Source organism: Crinia signifera, chromosome 1 (assembly GCF_055691185.1).
Source record: "Crinia signifera chromosome 1, ASM5569118v1, whole genome shotgun sequence".
Lineage (NCBI taxonomy): Eukaryota > Metazoa > Chordata > Amphibia > Anura > Myobatrachidae > Crinia > Crinia signifera.
In genome coordinates this window covers 232,421,882-232,446,862 of record NC_139217.1, presented here as the reverse complement: position 1 = coordinate 232,446,862, position 24,981 = coordinate 232,421,882, and the positions used below count along the sequence as shown (strand labels likewise).

Below are 24,981 nucleotides of genomic sequence, written 5' to 3'. Positions count from 1 at the left end.
GGCACTGCTTTCCGTAAGCCACCTTCAGCCTGTGATATAGGGCCTTATTCTAGTTTACTCTGACAAAATCCTTCTTAGATGGACAAAACCATGTGCATGCCCGGGGGGCAGATGTAAAATGTGCAGAGAGAATTAGATTTGGGTGAGTTATTTTGGTTCTGTGCAGGGTAAATACCGGCAAAATGCTTTATTTTTACACTGCAATATAGATCTCACTTTGAAGTAAATCCCCTCCCAAATCATATTCTCTCTGCACAAGTAACATCTGCCCCACCTGCAGTGCACATGGTTTTGTCCATCTAAGAAAGATTTTGTCAGAATAAGTGAACTATAATAACCCCCATATTTCTGAAGCATTCTCATCTTTTGCATGAAGAAATTGATAACAGCTCTTAACATTGATCTGGAGGAATCCACCATGCATCTGACCAGGCAAAACAACTTTACAGGAATGAAGAAACTGAGACGAAGAAGTTCACTACACATGAACTGGGAAAAACACCAAACCAATCACGAAACACATTAACCCACTCAGATTAGATACAGCGCTGCTACAGCAAAAGTCTTCTTTTCATTTGGGCATCCTTTATACTTTTCCCCCATAGGAAATTCACCACCTAATTTTTTTGAAAATGGGCCATGGCTACATTGGCACTTTTAGGGGGTGTGGTATATTAGCCCGACAGTCATTAGTCAGATGTCGGAATCACGTGCGCTCACCACCTATTTTATTCTCCCTCTATGGGGGTCGTGGACCCCCACGAGGGAGCAGTCGGGATTCCGACGTCGGAGGAATAACTGTCGGAATCCCGACTGTCGGGGAGACGTCCGGCACCCCTTTTAGGTGCTAATCAGAATCAACTGCAAAATGATGAGAATGGTGACCTGCCTAAATTCATCACATTCCTGACCTCCAATGAGGTCAACAAATTGGCCTCCCCGATGTGGATCATTGATCAAAAAGATTATATTAAAATAAATCTACTAACCACCTGGTGTTGAAGGCACAAAGATCTAAGATTGATCATAATGATCCGTTAAACTTCTGAAAAAGGAATAATGCCATCCAGGCATGTGAAGCCAACTACATTTCGCAGTCATTGAACTGCCCTTCATCTTGCAACAGGACTAGGTGGAAAGGGACCTCTTAGGGACTAGGCTTCTGCCGAGTTCTGGCCCTCCGAGTGCTGAGTGGCAACAGAAAAACCTACATGTAGAAACTGAACTCCTTGTAATGGTGGTAGATGCTTAATCCTGGAAAGAGAACCCCCCCCCAAAAAATTGAAAGTGGCTTTTTTTGAGCCCCCAGAACAGTATGGTTTCCCATGGTAGCCAGGCCACTAATGCCATCCAGTTATGACCTCAATTTACCTGCACTATGAAGGTGTTTTACCAATTCCAGTAGGGAATTCTAAAGCTGGGTACAAACCTACAGATTTATTTGTCCAATCTGTCTGGTGAGAAAAAAAATCTGGTAATGTGTGGGAGCATATGGCAATCAGCCATTCGCTCCTAAATGCAGAGATATGGATACAAACTATTGTTTGTATACATTTGCTAAATAAAATGGATTTAACCAATTTATCTGCCTATTGTTGGGTTTTCAGTGTTTGGGAGTAAATGGTTAAGTCTCATATGCTCCCATACATTTCCAGACTTTTATTCTCACCAGATAAATCTGTAGGTGTGTACCCAGCTTTAGACCTGTGAAGACACTGAAGGGGTTTGTTTCCCAATATTATATAGCTCAAGCCATCCATGGTGAGGTTATTGAAGCCATATGACAGGAGCCTATAAAATGTTTTTAATTTAGTGGAGTGTTTTTAATGTAGTGGATAAATAGCTAAATACGCTACTGTAGCATCAACTGAGGGAGGCAGGATACCTACTCTAAACATAGTTTTTAATACTGTGCCTTCCAGACTTCCTAGATTAGAAAGACCTGAAGAAGGGAAAGGAAAACTTGTCATGTGGCGATACAAATGGACTCGGAGCATCGTAGACTGCTGCATGTGGATTCATGAGTGGCACACCACAGAAATGAAGTCTATCCAAGACTGGAGGTTTTGGGTCCTTAAGCTTCAGGATGACGCCAGTGTCCATAAATTTATCCTACTCATTTTTTAATTTGTCCGACAGAGTCCTGGGAGGACTCCCTATAAGAATTAATTTTAGAACCCTCACGGTGTACACTTAATGGTCTGGAGCATGGGCAGACATTGCCGTTTTGCAGCCTTTTGCCTAACACCACTCAGACTTCACCTCTCCGCATGCCAAGGAAAGATTACAGTGGTCACAATTGAAATCGCACATAGAGCTTTCTTTCCTCCCCCCCCCCCCCCCTCTCTCTTAAACATGGCTGGATTGTCCTAGATCCCATACAGCAAATGCCAGGCAGACAAAATGCTGGACAGCTAATAACACTACAGAATACTGAGCAAATTACACCTGTCCCTGTGAAATTACACAGAACAGTAGAGGCAATAATAGAATAATAATGATAATAAAGGTCAAATATTTAAGTCTTCTTGTAGTAAGCAGAGGCGGTTTATGGTATAAAACATCTACAGTAGGCATGTCCAACCTGCAGCCCTCCAGATGTTGTGAAACTACACATCCCATCATGCCTTGCCATAGTATTGCTATTAGGGAATGCCAAAAGTATTGCAAGGCATGCTGGGATGTGCAGTTTCACAACAGCTGGAGGGCCGCAGGTTGCACATGCCTGATCTACAGTGTCTAGGTCATTGATGGCTAACCTTGACACCCCAGCTGTTGTTGAACTACACATCCCAGCATGTCCTGCTACAGGTTTATTATTTGGCCATGCGAAAACTGATGCAGGGCATGCTGGGATGTGTAGTTCAACAACAGTGTCAAGGTTAGCCATCACTGGTTTAGGTCTACAATCATATGGTCAACAGTCAAAGGGCCGACATTGGAAAGGTCGACAACATGTTTTTAGGGTGTCTATGTCAACATAGGGTAATATGGACACTGTCAAGTATACCGCGTCCCTTCACATGGCTCGCTGAGCTTGCCATGCTTTGGGCTCGGTGCCTCGCTGCGCTATGCACACTATTTTATTCTCCCTCCACAACCTAGTGGATGGTAGGGCATGAAAAACCGGCTGACGGTACATGTCGGCTGAAAATTTTGTACAAAAAAAAAATGCATATCGACTTTTTGACCATGTCAACCTATTGTCTGTCAACCTTTAAACCCCGTCGACCTATTGTCTTTCAACCTTTTGACTGTCGAGCATTAGTGGTGGACCATATGACTGTCTATCTTGAGTCATTCTATGACCAGTCTGGATACCGCTGAGGAGAAAAGTCACACCCATGAACACAGTTTGCAGTGTAGAAAAGCCAATTTCACTGTCCCCAGTCAGTGTTGCTTTCATACCTTTGAAGGAAGAGCAGGGAGACCGGCAGCAGTAGGTCCTGTCCTCCGACTGCATGGCTAAAGTGTAGTTTTGTGCTACTGTGCCGAGGGAAAAGATGACCCAAAAGCTGACTGCCTGTGTTTGTGGCACTGGTATGGAACCATCTTGAGGTTGACCAGCAAGAAGACTAATCAGGGGAACTTAAAAAAGGAGAAGAATGCACAGTTTCTTTCACCCTCCCGCTAGCCTTGCAGATTAAGAAATCTGCTTAAGGACTGGCATTCTGTGGGAGGTATCTGCTACACCTCACCTACTACAGACTATTGTACTTCCCCCTACTACCAGGAAAAACACTCTTTGCCCAATACAGGACTCTAGTGTACACTCTCCCTAGGGAAAGCTGGCATACAACCCACCAGCATCATAGAAGGGACAGTACTGCACTCTTTAAAAGTAGAGATGGGCAAAGCGACTCACTAAAAAGAGAATTACTCATTTGATCACTCAGTGAGCAGTTCACTAGCTCACTTATTTCTGTTTTGAGCGTAGAATCTGTTATGAATCTGATGCTGTAAAATGAAAGTTAAAAGTAGTGTGTGTGTGTGAGTGTGAGAGTGTGTGCATGTGTGCTCATAGGGCTCACCTTTCTGTGATACTATCACATTGCTATAAGTCCAGGTGTCCAAACACTTGCTGCTTCTGGTACTGGGTCCTGACCAGTCTCTGCAGATATGAAGTCTGATAACTCGAGTCCTTGTAAGTAGTTCACTGACACAGCCTAATGATTCCGTACAGTTCCTCTAAGCTACCATGTGTGACACTGCTGTGCTCAGGCAAATACATAGTATGAAACCAAAACAGAACATATCACAATAGGCCTCCAAAAATAACTACTTTTCAATAGCACTGTTTAAACGAACTAGTTCACTCGTGAATGACACATCTCTATTTAAAAGAGGTTAGATAGCGTAACAGGCTCCAGGTCCTCTGAGGAGGCCAGAGGGGTGTTATGTTAATGGAAAGCAACACTGTATCTAAAGTATGCTTTACTCCTTAAGGCACCTAAAGAACACTGGATTTATTTGGTTGCAGGGTGGAGAAGCTCAGATTTTAAAGTTACAGTAGTTTAAATGCTAAGCTCCAACCCAAACTGCAATCCCATGGTCCAGTGTCCAAGGCCCTGCTGCAAGAGATGTGAGGAACTAAATCAAACTTCAAATACAACAAATAAGTTATTGTTGTGGAGTAAATTTTAACGAGCTGCATCAACATTAGAGAAACATGGGGAACAAACATGGAAAACTTTTTTGCTTATTTCTCCTTAGGAAACACTGAATGAGTACAGCTTTTCTCTATTTGCAATGCATTTGTAAGACAGCTGTACTATCCAAAGTAAACAGAACACTGTTTATTAGATGTCTTTATTCATTGTCTATTTACAAAGTGAGAGGAAGGGTGAGGTGGGAGTGTAGATAGAGTGGTGTAAGAACACCTTAATACATTCAAGATGCAGAATATAGAGCTTGGTGTTTGTAATAGACAGGTGTAAAAGTAATTCAAGACAGAAGAGGGCAGCAATTCAAACATATTTACATTCAAGAATAATGATAAAGAATATGAAAAAGTAGTAGAAGCTCTATTTTCTTTAAAAAAAAATAATAATAATTTTGGCATGGAGATTTCATTATTGCAGAAGCCCTAATGGAATTTGAGGTATAGCAGAGAAGGTTGTAAATAAAGCGTGATAATTCTAAAGAAGTGCTCCTCTATGTGCAATAATGTCAGGTGTCCAGCTACCAAAATCTGAACACAAGCCACTGACTGACCAGAGGTCATTGTACAGGACAAGTTGTATACTGCCAGATGTATAGATTAAATGTAAGCATGGGCCACATTCTTTCTGTTCTTCTAATATAATAATGCCATTATTTGTACCCTAACTCTTGAAGGAAAATGCAATACAAAAGCAGAAAATTCTGTAGTGGTTTGGTTAGCCCAACTATTGGCTACCTAGTAAGGTCTGCAATGCATTCTGTGTCTGCTGCCAACATATTGTTGATAGAAGAAAGTGATCATGGAGACACACACAAAACAAACGTAGCCGCAGTATTGAGGGAAAAAAGCCACATGCCTCGCTGGTCCTCCCCAACGCCTTCCTACCTGTTTTTTCTCATTAGAGAGGCAATACAATTTCAAGAATAGGATACACTTAGGATATGGAAATATTATTTATGGTTACAGGATATCTCAACTTAAAAACAATAAAAGGACGAAGACAGAGATGTGAGACTACAGGCAGAATCCAATTACAAGCGAATGGTGCAGTGTGCCATTGCTGCAGCACTTCTCGCCTGAACCGCCAGACCAGATGGCACAAAATTACTTGAAGCCATATGTGGCAGCAAGCATTTGTGTGAGAGTTCAGGCAGCCTGCATCACCTGCATGATCAAAGCATATAACTGGATTGAGCCCGACGTGTGAAAGACCCTTATGAACTTACAATAAGGTCCTCTCTAACAATTGGCATGGGTTGCCCCACTATACAATGTCCTGATCGTACAATGGTCTCCTTAGCAACCTATTTAATTTGAAATAACAGCACTTTCTTAAAAGGTGCATATACACAGGGCGATTTTGCCCATTTTGTATGAACAGGGATGATGGGGAAAATTGCTCAATGCATACACACACTGAATGATTTTTGCCCATTTAAGTGATTTTCCCCAGAGCTGGATAACTTTCCATAGCAGGATGCTATGTGAAGCTGTCCACCCAGTCGTTAATCTGCTGGTAATACCAGCAAATGAGTGGCTGGGCTAGCGATGATGCGGGAGCACACATCAGCCCTCATCACTGCCCCGTACACACTGGGCAGATTCCGAGCTGAAAGCAGCTCAAACAGCAAACTGAGCTGCTTTCAACTCAGTCGCACAGTGTGTATGGGCCTTAACTTTGCCAAATCAATTCCTATTTCCTAAAAATAGCTGGTCAGTTTCATACTTAAGCAAATAGAAAAAAAAAAAAAAAGAGACATGAGAACCCAAATAGAGACCCTAAAGCTCAAATGTGGAACATGTGTAAAAATGGATAGCTTGAAGTGGTGTGCTCTGCTGCTTTACCAATACAAACCTATACAATACTTTTATTTTTTGTATGGAACAAACAGACAGAAATCACTGTAGGAGACAGCATGTGACCGCTGCACTCATAAGAATTTTAAACACAAAGTGACCAAAGTGCTGATTTATAAGTAACTGAAATGTTGATGACAATTTAAGAAAAGGTCAGTCACAGATGCAGGAAAGGACAGATTAATAAAACCATTTTGAGAATATTTACATTGGTATATAGTGGAATGCATCCTGCTGCAAGGCCAGACGGAGAAAGAAACGTGAAACAATTATTGGTGGCAAAGTGCTTAGTGCTATACAGCACGAAATATGCTGAGTTGGTGAAAGTGAAAATGGGTGATGCAATTGTAAAATGTGTAAGCAATAAAGATGATAAATTATTAGTGGGTAAATGAAATGATAGGTGGAAAAGGACCAGTTGAGAAAATGGCTGACTGGCATATGCAGCATTAGCAGAGCAGGAAGAATGAGGGGGAAGAGTAAATGTAACAACTGCTGATGATGCAGCAACAATAAATTAGCAGTAGTGACCATTATAACTGCAAGCTACATTGGAAGTCTGTTGTCTCTTGCTGAAGGGAGAGACGCCTAAGTGCATAAAATTGTAGATTGTCCCAATTTAAACAAAAATGGCTTCTATATCCCAGGGGGCCTGTAACACTGCCTCTTATGTGATATGGCCACAAGGTGGAGCAATATGGATGGAGAGCAAACCCCCCCCCTCCACACACACACACACACACACACACACACACACTGCCTTGCCAAAATGTACCCCAAGTCATCCATCTCTTCGTAAGATTGCATGGGCCATCAGGAACATTGTCAAAAAGACCAACTGCCCAATCAGAGCACTACACCATAATCAATTATAGACAGAAAAATATTCTATATTTATATATATATATTTTTTGTATTGATATTTTCTATTTTTCTCCAAATAAACAACAATTTTAAAGACAATTGTTTACTCACCCCCTGCCTCTCCTCCTAACATGTAAAGGCTAGATACAACACTAGCACTGATGGCTGCAGGATTACTACTTACATGGAGCATCATTGACTCAGGTGGAACAGAAGGCTTAAGATCAGTTTTTTGGCTTTGTACAGGTCCCTGACTGAGATTAGGAACAGGCAAATGGTAATGTTTAGTAGCCATGCCAAAAAGCTGATGACTTGCTAAGTGTGGGATAGATGGCAGCACTAGAGGGGCGCAGTACCCAATGAAAATGTTATGCCAGTTCTCCCCATCCCCACTGAAAAGTGCCCTATACTAGGCACATTAATCGGCCTCCTGAAACCAGCCAAATCTTTTCCCTCTGCTGTAGTCACAGGGAAGGACAGCAGGCCTTCGGTCATTTCCATAGAAGCTTCTATCCAGCCTATGTATAGAAGATTATCTCAGGAATCTGTCCATCCTCAACTGAGGTTCCATTGTTATTGCCTGCAGCGTAACAAAATGTGAAGCAAGTCTTGGCGCCAGTAGTTGGAGATTCGTGTATAACTTTGCGCAGTCCTTTAGTACCATAGTGAGAATCCGGACCCTGAAATACAGAAGCAGCAAGTAGTTTACTAAAGCCCAAAACTGAACTGAGGGGTAAATGTACTAAGATGGGAGTTCTATTGAAAATGGGATGTTGCCCATAGCAACCAATCAGATTCTACTTCTTTAGCACTTTCAGGAAGAGAAGACAGAATCTGATTGGTTGCTATGGACAACATCCCATCTTCAATAGAACTCCAATCTTAGTATATTTAGTATGCTATGCATGTAAAATATATACACATGCAGTATGTTATGCTAATTCCTTTGATTCTGGCAACACTTAACAACTAGCTCAGTGATTTTCAACTTGCGGCACACTAAATAATATTTAAAAAGTTGCCAAGGCACACCATGAGATCCCCACAGGAAAAAAAAAAAAACCTATTGGCTCCCATATAAAAAACAATCACACTGGTCCTCACAGGTAACAAAAATAGAATACTCTTTACATGAAAAGAAGAGCTCTCGAGGACTGGAGTTGGCAACCCCAGGTCTAGAAGATAATAGAAAGTGTGTCTGAGAGGTTGCCCATAGCAACATCCCATGTGAAATAGAACTTCCATCTTAGTAAATTTCCCCTGAAGAAATTGAAAATAACTTATAATAATATAGGCCTTTCACAGTGGCTAAAGTAAAGAGCACAATTTTATCTAGACAATGTATTTTGTTCCAACTGCTTCTCTGAGGGAACAGTTAAGGGGATGTCAAAATATTCTGGGAATTAATATTTTGTACATACAGTCCTACCATACCCTCATCTTCACCTCTGTTTAGAGTGGCAATTTTCTTTGATCTTTTTCAGTTCCTGGTTATTTTCTCTTTAATCATATTTTATTTATGCCACAATCAGATCTATTGTCTGCAACTGTACTGCAAACTGTTTACTTGACAAGTATACATCACTTCCACCAACTCTTTTGCCTTTAAATTAGTATGCCTAGTACTGCTTTGGGACAGCTGAAGTGGCCCTTACCTTTAGTGTGGCACAAGCAGTGTAGTTAACGTTGGGAAGTATTTCCACCGGTTCTTTAAACATCACCCTAAATGTGCTGGAAGAGCCATCACAGCTGAAACCGGTGTCATTCTGGCCTAAGACAGTGTTACTGTCCGTGTGAATAATCTTGGAGAAAGAAGAGACAGATTGATGCAGTGGAAAGAACAATTATGGGAACAGAAAGACTGGTGTGGGTACGGGAACTGAATTTATTCTTTACACATGCAGGCAAAATTGCATCACAGTATGTATATTACAAAGGTCGACAATGTGTAGGTCAACCCCATAATGTCAAGTGGGAAAAGGTCAACAGACAAAATGTCAACACAAAAAGGTGGACATGAGTTTTTCATGGTTTTTTTTGGTGTGAATTTGTAGATTTCATGACATGGACACCAAATTAATGAACTCTGCACACTTTACTATCCACTCGGACTCCGATTGGGAATGGTAAAATATGACATTTTAAAAAAAAACTTTGGGCAAGTAATGTGGAGCGGATGTAATGCGGAGTGAATCCGGCAGCCTTGCAGGAAGCAGGCCATACTTGGAAGTTGTTTAAAGGTGCAGTCATTTACAAGGCATGGTTTTGACTTGTAAATGACTGCCCCTTTAATAAAACCTGTATGTGAACACCGGCATCCTGCACGTACACTGTACTCACACTGTATTACATGGGTCCTCAAACTGCGGCCCTCCAGATGTTGTGAAACTACAAATCCCAGCATGCCTTGCCACAGTTTTAACACTCCCTTTTAGCAAAACGGTGGCAAGGCATGCTGGGATTTGTAGTTTCACAACATCTGGAGGGCCGCAGTTTGAGGACCCATGCTGTATTACATCTGGCCCTTCATGTTTCATGTCAACCTTTTGAACATGTCAACCATCTGGTATCAACCGGATTTAAAAAAAAAAAAATACATTTACACACACCATCTAATAAATGCTTTTAGCCTTTTTAGTTCCATTTCAATTAATCTATTTATTATTGTTTTACTGCTCAAAGTCGCATTATAATTTAGAATTAGAAGTCATTTTAAAAATATTGTAGTTACACATGTTTTGAAAACTGGGCAAACTAATTAGTCCTACCAATCAAGTTATTTCAGGAGATTGCTAGCAAAAAAAAAAGGGGTGGGGGGGGGGGGGGGAAACATTAAAAAGGTGCCAATACACAGTACAATTATTGTATGCAATTTGGACTAGATTGCATCGCATATGTTTTGCAATGCAATCTAGGACAAAGTATGTGCACCGCATACTTTTTGAGCGGTGAGATGGGATGTGTGCGGGAGCGTGCATCTCATCGCACCTGCCAATTGTACCTTGTGTGGGCACCTTTAGAGGGCAATGCACACACGCATTTCAGTAGAAGACTTGTGGTTGGCTGCATATCTGGATATGGGGCTGAACTTTAAACATTTGTGCTCATACCTCAGTGATTTATTGCTTCAAAAAGTGGTTCAGGTTTTAAAAGTGTTGTTTCACTACAGCTGTTCAAGCTCAGCGTTTGATATGGCTAGAAGTTCCATTATATCCACGTTTTACAGAAATAAAAAAAAAAATTCTTCATTGGCTTTTTTTTTTTAAATCTCCTTGCCAAACTATAGGTGCATACCCTCCAACATGACCCATTGCATTCGGTACACAATGCTCGGTTCCTGGACTTCCCTCTTAATGTATGATTGCCATCACCTGTGTGGAACTAGGTAATTGACGAGAAGGGTGTTTCAACTCCGGTGACGGCACTCATACATTAAGAGGGAAGCAGCCCATACACGCTGCTTTGTGGGCGTGCTGTACTAGCACGGATCACATTGCATTGCATGTGCGTCCGTTGTGCATGCAATGCGATGCAATGTGATGAAACCCAAGTACAAAAAGTATGTGCAAGCACATACTTTTTGTACTAAGGTTTCATCACATTGCATCGCATTGCATGCACAACGGATGCACATGCAATGCAATGTGATCCGTGCTAGTACAGCACGGAAAGCACGCCCTCATAGCAGCGTGTATGGGCTGCTGAAGTCCAGGAGCAGAGCATTGTGTACCGAATGCAATGGGTCATGTTGGAGGGTATGTAGGTGCACACTAAACTAAGGAATTTATTTTTAAATTACTGTAATTGAACAGTCTATTAAAAAAGACAAAAGCAATTTTTAGGTTTTTTTTTTTTTTAAGTATTTTTCCATAAAAGTGTTGTAAAAAGCTAGAATCTTGAGTGAAGTTCCTGACCAGTACCAAAAATACACATAATCGGAATAAATACAAAATCCATACCTGTATGTTTACTTGATAATCTGTGGGACCATGTATTGACCCATACAGTGCAAAGCCCACAACAAATATTCTCCTATTAACTGAAAATCTGAAAGGTATACAAAGAGACATATTAGCAAAATAATAACATGGAGTCTGAGTGAAGCAAGTAGACTTTTCATGATGTGCACAAAAACAAAATATAAATTACATTTAAAAATAGGAATTTAATACCTACCGGTAATTCCTTTTCACGTAGTCCTTATGGGATACTGGGAATGGTCTTAAGACATTGGGTATTAGAGGGTATCCGCAGGAGACAGGCACATCTATAACTTTGAAGCTGGGTGCGCTGGCTCCTCCCCTCTGATTCCCCACCCAGGAACCAGTTAATGAAAAACTGTGCCCGAAGGAGAATGTACATATGAGAGGAATAACTTGTGTCACCTATGTAAACATAAGTGTGAATAGTGTGGTGAGATTTATGCCAGCACACCCGCATTCATACAAAATAAAAAACAACTATAATACCACCAACTGGATGGATTTTCTTTAACAAGGTCACTGAACTAGACCTTAGAACCAGAAGACCCTAGGTTAACTTCTGAACTTTATAAGCAGAATAAAGCTGCAGCCAGACCCCCGCACAGGGCGGGCGCCCAGTATCCCATAAGGACTACGTGAAAAGGAATTACCGGTAGGTATTAAATTCCTATTTTCACTAACGTCCTTGATGGGATACTGGGAATGGTCTTAAGACATTGGGGATGTCCCAAAGCTTCCAGAACGGGAGGGTACGTGCGGAGACTGCTGCAGTACTGCCTGCCCAAACTGGGTATCTTCTTTGGCTAAGGCATCAAACTTGTAAAATTTTACAAAGGTGTGTTGCCCTGACCATGTAGCAGCTCTACAAAGCTGCAGAGCTGACACACCCCGAGCAGCCGCCCAGGATGCGCCCACCGATCTGGTGGAATGAGCCTTTAAAACCGGAGGTGTCGGCATGCCTGCCGTCACATAGGCTTGTTGGATTGTGGTCCTAATCCATCTAGCAATGGATTGCTTAGATGCAGGGTGTCCTTTCTTTTGTGCGTCATACAGAATGAATAGACAATCTGTCTTCCTGATTCTTGACGTCCTCTGGACATACACACGCAAGACACGCACAACATCCAGGGATACCGGAATATCCGGTGAACTAGATGCAGACGGGACTACAATTGGCTGATTAAGGTGAAAGGAAGAGATCACCTTAGGAAGAAATCGCGGGTTAGTTCTCAACTCCGCTCTGTCTGAGTGAAAAATTAGATAGGGGCTCTTACAGGAGAGAGCTCCCAATTCGGACACTCTTCTAGCCGAGGCTAGGGCCAAAAGGACCACCGCCTTCCAGGTGATATACCGCAATTCTATCGACTCCAACGGTTCAAACCAGGAGGATTGAAGAAAATTAAGAACAACATCCAAACTCCAAGGAGGTGTAGGAGGTACAAAAGGGAGGCTGGATGTGAAGCACTCCCTGAAGGAATGTTTGTACTTCCGGGATGGTAGCCAATTTCTTTTGGAAGAATATGGACAGGGCCGAGATCTGGACTTTTAGTGAGCCCAGACGGAGACCCAAATCCAATCCCGCTTGTAAGAAGCACAATAACCTGTTTAGGTTAAACTTCGCTGGGGGGACCTTCAGCTCCTCGCACCAACCCACGTACTTCCTCCAGATCTTGTAGTAGTGGGTGTTTGTTACCGGCTTTCTGGCCTGAATCATCGTGGTGAGAACTGATGAATGCAGACCCTTCTGAGCTAAGATTTTCCGCTCAGCCTCCACGCCGACAAACGTAGCCGCCCTAAATCTTGGAAGACGCAAGGGCCTTGTGTGAGATCTCTCCTTAGAGGCAGGGGCCAAGGATCCTCGATCAGCAGGCTCTGTAGATCCGAGAACCAAGCCCTTCTTGGCCAGTCCGGAGCCACCAGAATGGCTTCCACTCCCTGACTTCGAACCCTTTTTAGAACTCTTGTCAGAAGCGGTATGGGTGGAAACAGATACACCAAGGGAAACACCCATGGAATTGTCAGGGCGTCTATTGCCACTGCGCAGGGATCCCTGGTCCTTGTGCAATACATGGGGACCTTGTGGTTTAACCGGGATGCCATCAGATCTATCGATGGCTGGCCCCAACGGTCCACAATTGGCTGCAAACACCTGTGAATTCAGGCTCCATTCCCCGGGGTGGAGGGCGTGACGACTTAGGAAGTCCGCCTCCCAATTGTCCACACCCGGGATAAAGATGGCCGACAGAGCCACCACGTACGTTTCCGCCCAGGTCAGGATCTTGGAAGCTTCTTTCATGCAAGTCCTGCTTTTTGTGCCTCCCTGGCGATTTATGTAGGCCACAGTTGTGGCATTGTCGGACTGTATCTGGAGCGCCCGACCTTGGAGGAGATCCTGGGCTTGTAATACTGCATAGTATACAGCTCTCAGCTCCAGGATATTGATGTGGAGTCTCGCTTCCCACCGAGTCCACTGACCTTGAAAGGTTCTGTCCATGGTCACAGCACCCCATCCCTGCAGGCTCGCATCTGTCGTGAGTCGCACCCAATCCTGGATGCCAAATCTCCGACCTGCAAGCAGGTTCGACTCCTGAGTCCACCATAGAAGGGACTGCCGGGACTGATGCGACAGAGAAATCCTCTTGTACATCAAGAGATGAGAGCCCGACCATTTTGCCAACAGATCCAGTTGGAACACCCTGGTGTGAAAACGTCCGAACTGAATGGCCTCGAATGTGGCCACCATCCTGCCCAATAGCTGGATGCATTGGTGAACCGACACCTGAGGCTTTGCCAAAATCACCATCACTAGGGATTGTATGGCTTCCATCTTCTCCCGAGGGAGGAAAATCCTTTTCAACTCTGTATCCAGGAACATTCCTAGAAAGAGGATACGACGTGATGGCGTCAGGGAGGACTTGGGGATATTTAGGATCCACCCATGCTCGGATAAAATCTGCCTGGTCTTTGCTATATCCTGCAGCAGGACCTGTTCCGACCTTGCTTTGATCAGCAAGTCGTCCAGGTAAGGGATAATGTTGACACCCGACCTCCTGAGCAGTACCATCATTTCTGCCATCACCTTCGTGAACACACGCGGCGCTGATGACAGGCCGAATGGCAGCGCTCTGAATTGAAAGTGCAGATCTTTCAGCGCAAACCTCAGGAAAGCCTGATGTGGACCCCAAATTGGTATGTGGAGGTAGGCGTCCTTTACATCCAGCGATGCTAAGAACTCTCCCTCCTCCAGGGTTGCTATTACTGCCCGGAGGGACTCCATCTTGAATTTGTAAACCCTTAAAAAAGGGTTTAGTGACTTTAAGTTTAAAATGGGGCGCACCGAGCCGTCCGGCTTCGGCACGAGGAACAGATTGGAGTAGTAACCCCTTCCTTGTTCCTGCAATGGGACAGGTGTGATTACCTGTGACGTCAGCAGGCGTTGTATTGCCTGCTGCAGGTTCACTCGGTCTGCTTGTAGAGCCGGCAGACCTGATTTGAAGAACCTGTGAGGGGGAGGCTTTTCGAATTCCAACCTGTAGCCGTTGGTAATAAGATCTCTCACCCAGGAATCCAGGTGAGAGACTGACCATACTTGGCTGAAAGCTGACAGGCGACCCCCCACCTCGCAAGCGACTCCAGGGTCGGAACCCGAGTCATGCTGCCGGCTTAGAGGCGGAGGCATTAGCGGCACGATCCTGAGATCCTGTGCTGGCGGGCTTCCTGAACCTGCCACGGCCCCCTCTGGTGGCCGAGCTGGAGCCTCTCGCCCTCTGCCTGGGCCTGGAAGGCCGAAAGGACTGAGAAGCCTGAAAGGACTGGGACGTATGGCCCTGAAAGGGACGTTTAGCGTGAGTGGAAGCCGTCGGCAGAAAAGTCGACTTGCCGGCTGTAGCCTTGGATATAAGGTCGTCAAGTTCGCTACCAAATAACTTTTCTCCCTTAAAAGGCAAACTTTCCACGCTACGTTTGGACTCTGGATCAGCTACCCACTGTCTTAACCAGAGGGCCCTGCGGCCTGAAACCGCCATTGCGGAAGAGCGAGCATTTATAGCTCCAAGCTCCTTCTGCGTGTCACACAGGATCTTTGCAGTATCCTGGATATGGCGAAGTCTCTCTCCGACCTGCGCCATTGACATATCGGCCAGCATGCCTTCCTGGATTTGAGAAGCCTATGTATAAATGGACTTAGCCATCCAACAACTGGCGAGGACAGGTCTCTGAGACGCCCCACTCGCAGTGTACATGGACTTAAGGGTAGTATCCAGTTTTTTGTCTGTACTATCCTTGAGTGTTGCTGCCCCTGGGACGGGGAGAACCACCTTCTTGGACAGTCTGGACACTGATGCATCCACAACCGGAGGCTCTTCCCACACCGCTCTAGTGGCGGGATCAAAGGGAAAATTGGACTTAAACCTTTTAGACAGTTGGAAACGCTTTTCAGGTTGTTTCCAAGCCTCCTTAAACGTCTCATCCAGGTCAACTTGCTCAGGATAAACAATTTGCTGTTTCCTTTGGGACCCAAAGAACGGGTCACCTTCCTGCATGTCTGCTAAAGGAAGGTCTAACACTTCTCTTATTGCTGTAATAAGAGGTTCTGGGCCTCTAAGAGATGACTGTGAATCAGGGATCAGAGCCCCGTCGTCCACATTATCATCTGTGTCGTCACCCGCCTGCAGATCATCATCTGAATCAGGCAACATGGCGGTCGCAGCACGCTTCCGTGACTGGCCCGTGGTGGTGCTTATATTATCCACCCGTGCGGCTAAAACTGTTAAGTCCTGCTGCACCTGTTTGGTCTGCATTGTATTTGCAGCCAATTGTGTTGACACTGCCTGCAGCATGGTTTTAATGCCTGCCGCCCATTCAGGCTCCTGTGAGTCTGATTGAGGAGTAATCTGGGATGAACCCCCTGTCCCACTCGTTTGAGTGGACATGCATTCCTCACAAGTAATCTGTGAGGTGGATTTAGGCACAAACTTGCTGCTGCAAATGAGACAGGTTAACTTCCTCACCATGTTGAAGGAATAAGAAACCTTTCTTCCACAAACACACCAAAATCACAATGAAATAAATATATATATATATTCAGTGTGCAGTGTATAGCAGCTATATATGTGTGAGCTCTATCACTGGAAGTGTGTAGCTTAACAAGCACGTGGGGGAGCGCTCAGATTACACTGAGGAGACCAGCACACCCTGTACAACCTTAACTCCTATTTAGGAGTTGGTAACACGCATAAACACAGAACAGTGTGATCAATTAAGCGATCTTAGCGCTAAATACACTTGCTGTTTTCTGCAGATTTCCTCTGTCCAACACCTCACCGCTGAGGAGTGTATCTGGAGACAGTAATGGCGCCCAGGGAGAAGCAGGAAGTAGTGTATGCGCGCTCAGAGCTCTGGCCTCGCTCCGCTGAAGCCCCGCCCCCCTGTGATGGCGCAGGGGCTTCACTGATCTTTATACTGGCGCTGGCTGTCAGTTTTAATGGCGCCCTCACACTGAACAGCGTTTTATAGTGGGATCTGCCCTGGTAGCCCAGGGACTGTCACCCGCAGCCAGTTTGTGACAGGGGGTCTGCGCAGCCCCTGTGCAGGGTACCGCGTCTGCCGCCGCCGCCATCTTGCCGCACAATGAGCCGGGGTACCCCACTGTGGGGACCCCGGTTTCTACTCACCACAGACGTCTTCGGACTGTGTCAGGAGTGTGCGGCATGCTGGGGGTGAGTATCACTGCAGCGCAATGCCCGTGAGTACAAACACCCTCTCAGGACAGTGGTCCTGCAGCAGGGACAGCTCGGTACCTTAAGAGGCCTGCAGCTGAACCCTCCTCAACTGACTCCCTCGAAGCAGGGATACTGTGAAGTCCAACACAGTAACCCCAAAATAATAAAAGAAAATAAACTGAAGACAAACTCTCTGGAGCTCCAGCAGTGTGCATCCTCTCCTGAGGGCACATTTTTCTAAACTGGTTCCTGGGTGGGGAATCAGAGGGGAGGAGCCAGCGCACCCAGCTTCAAAGTTATAGATGTGCCTGTCTCCTGCGGATACCCTCTAATACCCAATGTCTTAAGACCATTCCCAGTATCCCATCAAGGACGTTAGTGAAAAGGGAGTCTTTTTGCTTGCTTTCTTTAAATCAACCTCAGGTTCAACCTAATTTCCCACAATTCCTATATTCTCCCAACATCATGAGGATGAGAATCTAAAGAGATGCTACATCTTTAAAAAGGTGTATAGGGCAATGAACGCTTATTCAATCAGGTCCCTGTTTGCACATGGGAATTTTCCGTCCAATTGCCAACATTTTATCATTTAATCCAATTGTAAAGCGCAACTGAATATGATGCGCTATATAGGAAACTGTAATTAAATAATAAAATAAATCATAGCCAAAAAGTCTTTCTTTTAATGGACACGATCATACAGGTATACACCAAGTAAATAATGGTTTAGGGGGTATGCAATGTGCCGCCGCTATTTCCGTTATGGGAAATAGCGGCGGCTCCCTATTCAATGCTGTCATTAACGACAGCATTGATGCAGGATCACGGCAGAACGGGCCCAACTTCAGAAGCTGTTGGGCCGGTTCTGCTGATAATGGCCATGGATTGTCGTTATTCGGGCCGCAGATGGACAATCCACTGCCGTTTACGCGGCCACGCCCCCTTTGCGCGCATCGGCAGGTGAGACATTGAATCCTGTCTGTTGTTATGCTGTCGATCTGACCGCAAGCGGGCCAGGATCACGGCTGTCAGCGGGGAACGACAGCCGTGATCCCAGATTGCATATCCCTCATAGTATTATACATTATACCTTATTCGGTCACTGGTTCCGCTGTAACCCCAACGGCTTTCCACTTGCTGAAAACGATTAATATTACACTCTTTTCCCCGCAGGCAACACCTTGGCCTATCTATGAACTCCACTCGAGGTTTTGGGTTCACTGTGAAGTGCAGGAACAGGCTCACTACCTCCCGATCCGTAAGAATGCCCGACTGAGCAGGGCCTGGGGAGGAACATACAAAAACAAAACAACACATTTATAGTAGACTATACTTCAAATAAAACAATGTGTCTTCAAAATGGAAAATAACTGCTTACATGATACAGCCTATAGAGCATTATACTAACTGGGCTAAAATCTGTACAGTTTGTAGTTAAAAACAGACTCCTTTAAGGATACCTGCAGCAAACTCTTCAATAGTCATAAGTGGGAAACGGATAAGAGACAATGCCTTGCCAAGTGATTTCCGTTTGTTTTCGGAGGTAATTGGTTGTTGCTGCCTCTGGCACTCAGCCTCAGACCAGCGTACCACTGCATTAAACAGTCTAATCTCACGGATCCCCAATGTGTCCCGTTCCAACACTGCAACCAAGGTATCTGTAAGAAAATCAGGGGGCAGTGCTGCAGACAATTAAACAGAAATTAACCAAAGCAAAGCAATCTATGCTATTATGTATATTGAAATATATGTGTAACTGAAGACATTAATATTTTAAAGTTTTTTTTTAATAAATGCCCACAACTAGTCCTGGTTCATGTCCTCACCAGGCCATGTAGCATCCCCAAATACAGATACACCAATTTTCCACACTCTGACTGATCAGATGCCCCCCAATCATTCCTTCTCCCAAAATGATGGCTTATTTGCGAGAAGGCACTGGCAGAAGCAGCAACATTGTTTTTGCTTTGCCAGGATTCAGGGATGCTACATGGACCATCTGTTGTTAAAATAAGACAATTTCATGTTGTGCGTGTTTTGTTTAACATTTTTTGCACAGGTGGATTGCAAGAGCCAGTTGTCTGGGCAGCCTCTGAAGTCCATCTGCAAAGAACAGAATTGAACCACTTATTTACATTATTACCTCCGCACACATAGCCCAGGGGGTGCAGAGATGGCCATTTTTTGGGGTGTCCCTGCTTCCCTAGAGATTGCAACCCAGGGCTGACCATTTGGGAGTTTGTTGTGGTTATGGGAGGAAAACCCACCGTTTGTCCTCCTGCTATTGCATCAGCTGACCCGGCTGGTTTAGCCTAGTGCAGGTTATTGGTGAATAAAACAATGATGCAGTATTCTCCAATACCAGCCTAGGTTCAGGGGCTGATTAATTATTTGGAGAAGGGGCCTTCATATTTTATTTACACCTTTTAAAGCTTAATAAGCCTGTTAATAGTTAATAATAAATAGGTCTATTTAGAAGGGTTTACATTTGGCTTTGCAGCAGTTTACAAACCCAGCGCTTCATAAAGCCAGGGATTATATTATTCAAACAAACCAAACACGGATGGTCCAATGTTCTATGGCTATCGAAGTTGGAATTTCAATCAGATTTTTCTTTAGTAAATATGGGATATCCAAAATCGGATGGTAACACACAACGCTTTGTAGATTTATCTTCAAAACTAATCTATTCAATCCACTGCTAGCATAAAAAAATGTATGTTAATTGTCCCTATTACAAACAATACTTAAATGGCCTCAGCGGCTATCGGTGTACAAGCAAAATGGGATGCATCTTAATAGGATTTAACAGAGAATTCATAATAATAATTAAGGAGGAAAGAATAACTACTTGAGAATATTCTAGAAAAAGTACACTGCTTTAAGGTGCCCCATAACACAGGAATATTCCCACCACAATACTGGAAAAACATAGAAAAAGCAGCCTCTACCAAGACAAACATCTTATATTGTGAAAACATATTCCCAGAATAATATGTCAATGCTGGACATGTTTTATATAAGATGCATTAATTCACCATGTCCCAGCAATCAACTTTAAATGCACTGTGAGAACAACTCAGATAATAAGGAGATCGTAGTCACATAGTGAATGGAAACATCTTCTATAGAAGGGATTGCGTTGAAATCCCGGTGGTCAAAATTCCTACAGCTGAAATCCCGACGAGTGTGTGTGTGTGTGGGGGGGCAGGCTCGCTGCGCTTACCCGGTGCCTCGCTACACAAAGTGCTAGGATTCCCCCCCCAGGGATTTCAACTGCATCCCCTATAGAAACAGCAGCCAGCTTTGACATAGTATTCTGGGAACTCCCACTATGATGAAAATCCTCCATCTGAAGTATTGATTTACACTTATGTACCTGTACAAAAGGAAAATGTATGGCTAGTCTGGTAAACTACAAGCATATTACCCAAATCAATGTCAGTGAATCCTTCTGCATTTAGGGCATCAGAAGTGTTTTTATCTATATTTTCCAAGCAGAGACTGGCAAGCTGAGGTTCATCAAAGAGGCGAGCCTGGATAAAGCGTGAAAGACAAGTATTAGGAGTAAAAATAAATAAATATGATAAATGGTGGGTTGGAATCTAGAATAAAGAAATTACAAATTTGTACGTAGGAAGTACACTTTTCCATTTTAGAGTAACTTTCTGACACCAGTGGTTAGAGATTCTCCACTGAACTCATATGTCTTCAGGGTTGTCAATGAGGAATTCCATTAAAATAAGCATGCACAGACTCAAACATCTCATTGTTAACCAATGCACTGCATTCCACATACCTGAGTAAGTAACATGAATGCATTATCAGCCCTTAGGTTCTTCTTAAGAAACTCCACACAATGTGCTTCCAAGGCTGGCACTGCATACTTCTTCGCTGTGTACAGAGTAGTCATGACTGTCTCTGGTCCAATCTGTACCTCGTCAGAATACAGGAACCTCAAATAATATTAATACTAATTAGTTTGGATTCAAACTTATTTAATCACACACCAAACCAAGTGATATTGAAGTTATACAACATTATATTAATAATAAATTACATAAAATGTAAATTTACAACATAAAAAATTCTATCATTAGAATTAATGAAACTACCAAACAGAGAATGCATCCAATTTGTATTATGCCTCAGAATAATGTAAACATGAAAAATATTGTTGGACCCCAAAAAAATAGAGTAACCACACATAAAAGTCAGACAATCAAACTGTATCACAAGCCAGACCAGCTCTGGCGGTGGATAAAATCAGATCCACAATATTCGTGTTAGGACTGGTGATTAATAATTGGGAAAAAAAATTACAAATTGGAAGACAGTCACTCAAGAAGTGATATTGCTCTGCCAATGAGGAGCCTTAAAATGTGACCATTTTAGATTACTTGTCAGGCATCCTTATTGGAGGAAAGAAACAAAAAGAAGAATCCTTAAGACTCACTTCCTGTTAAAACACTTCCAGGACCTGTTAGCTAACTAGTTTGGATCAAAGACTGGATTCTTAAAAAGGAGACAATGACAGTATGTAAGAAAAGACATAATGAGCTCAGTCTGTTGCTTTCTTTTATACATTGATGTCTACCCAATGGAATTACTTAGATCTTCTGTTACAAATAGGTTACCAATAGTGAAAGAATGTCCTCACTCTAATACAGAGGCCATATTTAGAGAAATTGCAAAAGAAAGCACTGAGCAGATCATAGGGTGTCAAAAGTGTCAATGGTGTGCCAATGGAGGAGTGGCCAAAATCACTCAAATACAACAAGGGTGAGTATAGTGGTCAAGTGGCGCAATTCAAGAGCTGCCGAGTGGTACTAGTTTCTATGGGTCCCTCATAAACCCTTCACCATCACCAAAAAAACATGAATATTGAAACATAACCTCTCAGGCGCTCCACCTCAGGATGCTACAGGACTTTCTCCCATAGGTTAATCACATGAAAGAAAGAGAATAAGGATACAATAGTGAAGCAAGTTTTCCAAATCTCTCCCTATGGACTATTCAAAGGACGAAACGCGTTGGTGAACTTTGGCAAAGTATGCACGGGGAGCATATGCCAGGAGGAGCAAAGCACTTTGTTTTTAATCGATGTATCATTGAACTAAGTTGTTTATTAAAAGGGGAGGGAGAGATTTGGAAAACTTGCTTCACTATTGTATCCTTATTCTCTGTCTTTCATGTGATTAACCTATGGGTGAAAGTCCTGTAGCATCCTGAGGTGGAGCGCCTGAGAGGTTATGTTTCAATATTTGTGTTTTTGAAAATCACTCAGTTGCGCTGTTCACAGAAAATGAAAGTTGATGTTTCAGCACTTGCTGTCGCATGCTGGCGGGGAAGGCTAACATTAGAATTTGCATATTTTTCTGTTCCGATGGCAACCATAGTTGTGGACGCAGCTGCATCCACCTCTTAATTAGGCCCACAAATAACAATATGGAATCCATAAGGCGGAGAGTGTTTTTAGTGCACTGTAAATGCTCAGAAAATTAGGGTTCATTACATTCTTGAACAAGCGCAGGTAGAGGCTTAAGATGCAAAATGTAACACTGCATTTAGAAGTATTATGTGTTGCAGCAATCTTAATATATCCAAATTAACAACAATTTGCACAGTACCACATCCTTAAGGTGCCCATACACGCTGCGATTATCGCATGAGTTTTGTACTTTTAAAGTACAAAACGCATTGCATGTGCGAAAATCGCACCGTGTACCTGCGGGGATGCAATGCACGTCCCCGCAGGTACAATATTGTAAAGCACAAAAAGTATCTGCCGGCAGTACTTTTTGTGCTTCATTAAATCACATCAGTACAGGAGTACATGCAGTGCGATGTCCATTAGGACCTATTAACTTAAAAAAAAAGGCTAAAATCGCATCCACAAAGTACAGAACATCGCATCCACTTCAAGTGCCAAAATTGCATGGCAGCTTGGAGTACAAAACGCACAGCACACAAAATCTGTGCATGTATGGGCACCTTTACATATATCCATTGTTGTAATTATTACCATGTCATTTTTAAAATAATTAGATTAATTTGGTACAGTGGATTTTCACTACCAGCTGAGTGCCTGGCAGCTATTCAAATGAATTCCGCGACCAGCACCGAGGCTGTAGGTTTCTGGGGCTGGTTGCTGTAACAGTTTTGAATCCAGCAGTTAGCACAGAAGCGGCTTTACATTGCTATTCTGGAAATGGAAATCAGAACTCAACACCACTTACTATACTTTAACCTTTATGTACGTACGGTTTTATATTTGTGAACACCGTTTTTTCCTAAAGGTGGTTTTCATTATTTTCCCTTTATACAATACACTTATTAAGTTCATAGTGCAATCAAAGTTATATGAGGAAGTATACAAAGAATACAGCAATAACAAGAAGTGACTTTTGTTGGCAGTAGGTAAAGCACGCTTGATGCCGCAAGCCTTCCCGTTAGAGCAAAACTTAGAGCAGCCCCCCCCCCCCCCTTATGGCCCATACACACTAGGCAATTTTGAGCTGAAAGCAACTCAGTTTAGCAGTTTGAGCTGCTTTCAGGTTGAAAGTGAATGGCTAAGTGCTGCCCCAAAACGAGATGGCACCTTGCAGCCAGTAATATATATAAATATATATATATCCAGCGGTGGATGTCACTCAGATAGAAAGGAATGAAACAGACAACTGTCTTAAAGCCAACGTTTCAGGGCTGTGGCCCTTTTATCCCTTATTAGTCTTGATAAAAGGGCCACAGCCCTGAAATGTTGGCTTTAAGACAGTTGTCTGTTTCATTCCTTTCTATCTATCTGAGTGACATCCACCGCTGGATATATATGTTAATCTTTTGGATGAGCTCCAGAACAGTTGTGAACCTTATAGCAGAGTGCCGGTCGTTTGGGAATATATATATATATATATATATATATATATATATATATATATATATATATATATATTTGGAGAGATACACTGCACAAACAGACAAGTTCAGCCACTGAGTGCCCGGCTCAGATAAAAATGTTGTATAGAGAGATAAGACTGATAGCCAGCAACATCAGATTTTTTTCAAGAAAAACGTTTTTATGGCATATTTTGTTTAAAGTGCAAAGTGACAAGTACAAAAAGAGGAGTCCAGCTGAAAGCATATAAGATACTTAACGGTAACAGCATGATGTAAATAAGAGCCAGTCCTCCTCCACCAAAGACCTTAACACTCGTGTATACACATACATACATACATACATACATACATACATACATACATACATAATGTCTTAAATATAAAATTACTTTTGAAAAATGTACAAAAAAAAAAGAAATACTTACTTTAGCAAAGCAAGAAAAGCAGCAGGTTCAACATCTGGCAATTCAATTTCTGTGGAGGTTGTGGCCATGCCACCATTAAACATGGCATCGAAGACTGCACTTCCAACTGCCAAAACAAACCTAGCAAACACAAACAGGAATATTTAAAACACATTCAAATCAAACCAAGAATTAGAAGACAAACTTGTATGATCAAAATATAGCCCTCAAACCACACATTTAATATGCATCCCAAATATACTTGTACCAAATAATGTCAGAGACAAAACAGGCAACAAAGGCAAAAGTTTCAAATGGTCAGCAATAACCATATATAATTTAATAAAAACCCTGATGCACAAAATGGCCTGTGGGATGCCTAAAAGATATTGGGAGACCAAGAATTAAAGGTATTCTTTCACAAGTCCAACTGTATCTGTCCTACATGGTATCAGGACAACCCCACAGGCATCTGATCATTCCTCAATGAGCGTCAACTCTAATTTGATAGCAGACTCTCAGTAATACTGTGACAAATGCAGTGCTCATTCTCCTCTTGCTTCCTAGACAAAGTGGTACTGCACTTAATACAC

At 43.0% G+C, this 24,981-nt stretch overlaps 1 protein-coding gene across 2 annotated transcripts in view; it reads right to left on the bottom strand.

The window, feature by feature from the left end:
* Nucleotides 1–4,793: 4,793 nt before the first annotated feature.
* The window catches only part of BTBD2 (BTB domain containing 2), a 32,486-nt gene continuing 12,298 nt past the window's right edge, over nucleotides 4,794–24,981 (bottom strand). Inside the window, exons 2-9 of one of the 2 annotated variants that reach the window (XM_083179422.1) lie at nucleotides 24,410–24,529; nucleotides 20,887–21,043; nucleotides 20,518–20,623; nucleotides 18,548–18,745; nucleotides 18,178–18,382; nucleotides 11,344–11,431; nucleotides 9,040–9,186; nucleotides 4,794–8,064 (exon numbers count right to left, since the gene is read on the bottom strand). In XM_083179422.1, the coding sequence (XP_083035548.1) occupies nucleotides 7,903–8,064; nucleotides 9,040–9,186; nucleotides 11,344–11,431; nucleotides 18,178–18,382; nucleotides 18,548–18,745; nucleotides 20,518–20,623; nucleotides 20,887–21,043; nucleotides 24,410–24,529 (1,183 nt within the window). In that variant the 3' untranslated portion in view covers nucleotides 4,794–7,902. The remainder of the gene's footprint in view (nucleotides 8,065–9,039; nucleotides 9,187–11,343; nucleotides 11,432–18,177; nucleotides 18,383–18,547; nucleotides 18,746–20,517; nucleotides 20,624–20,886; nucleotides 21,044–24,409; nucleotides 24,530–24,981) is intronic. The other variant, XM_083179423.1, reaches the window with a different exon arrangement.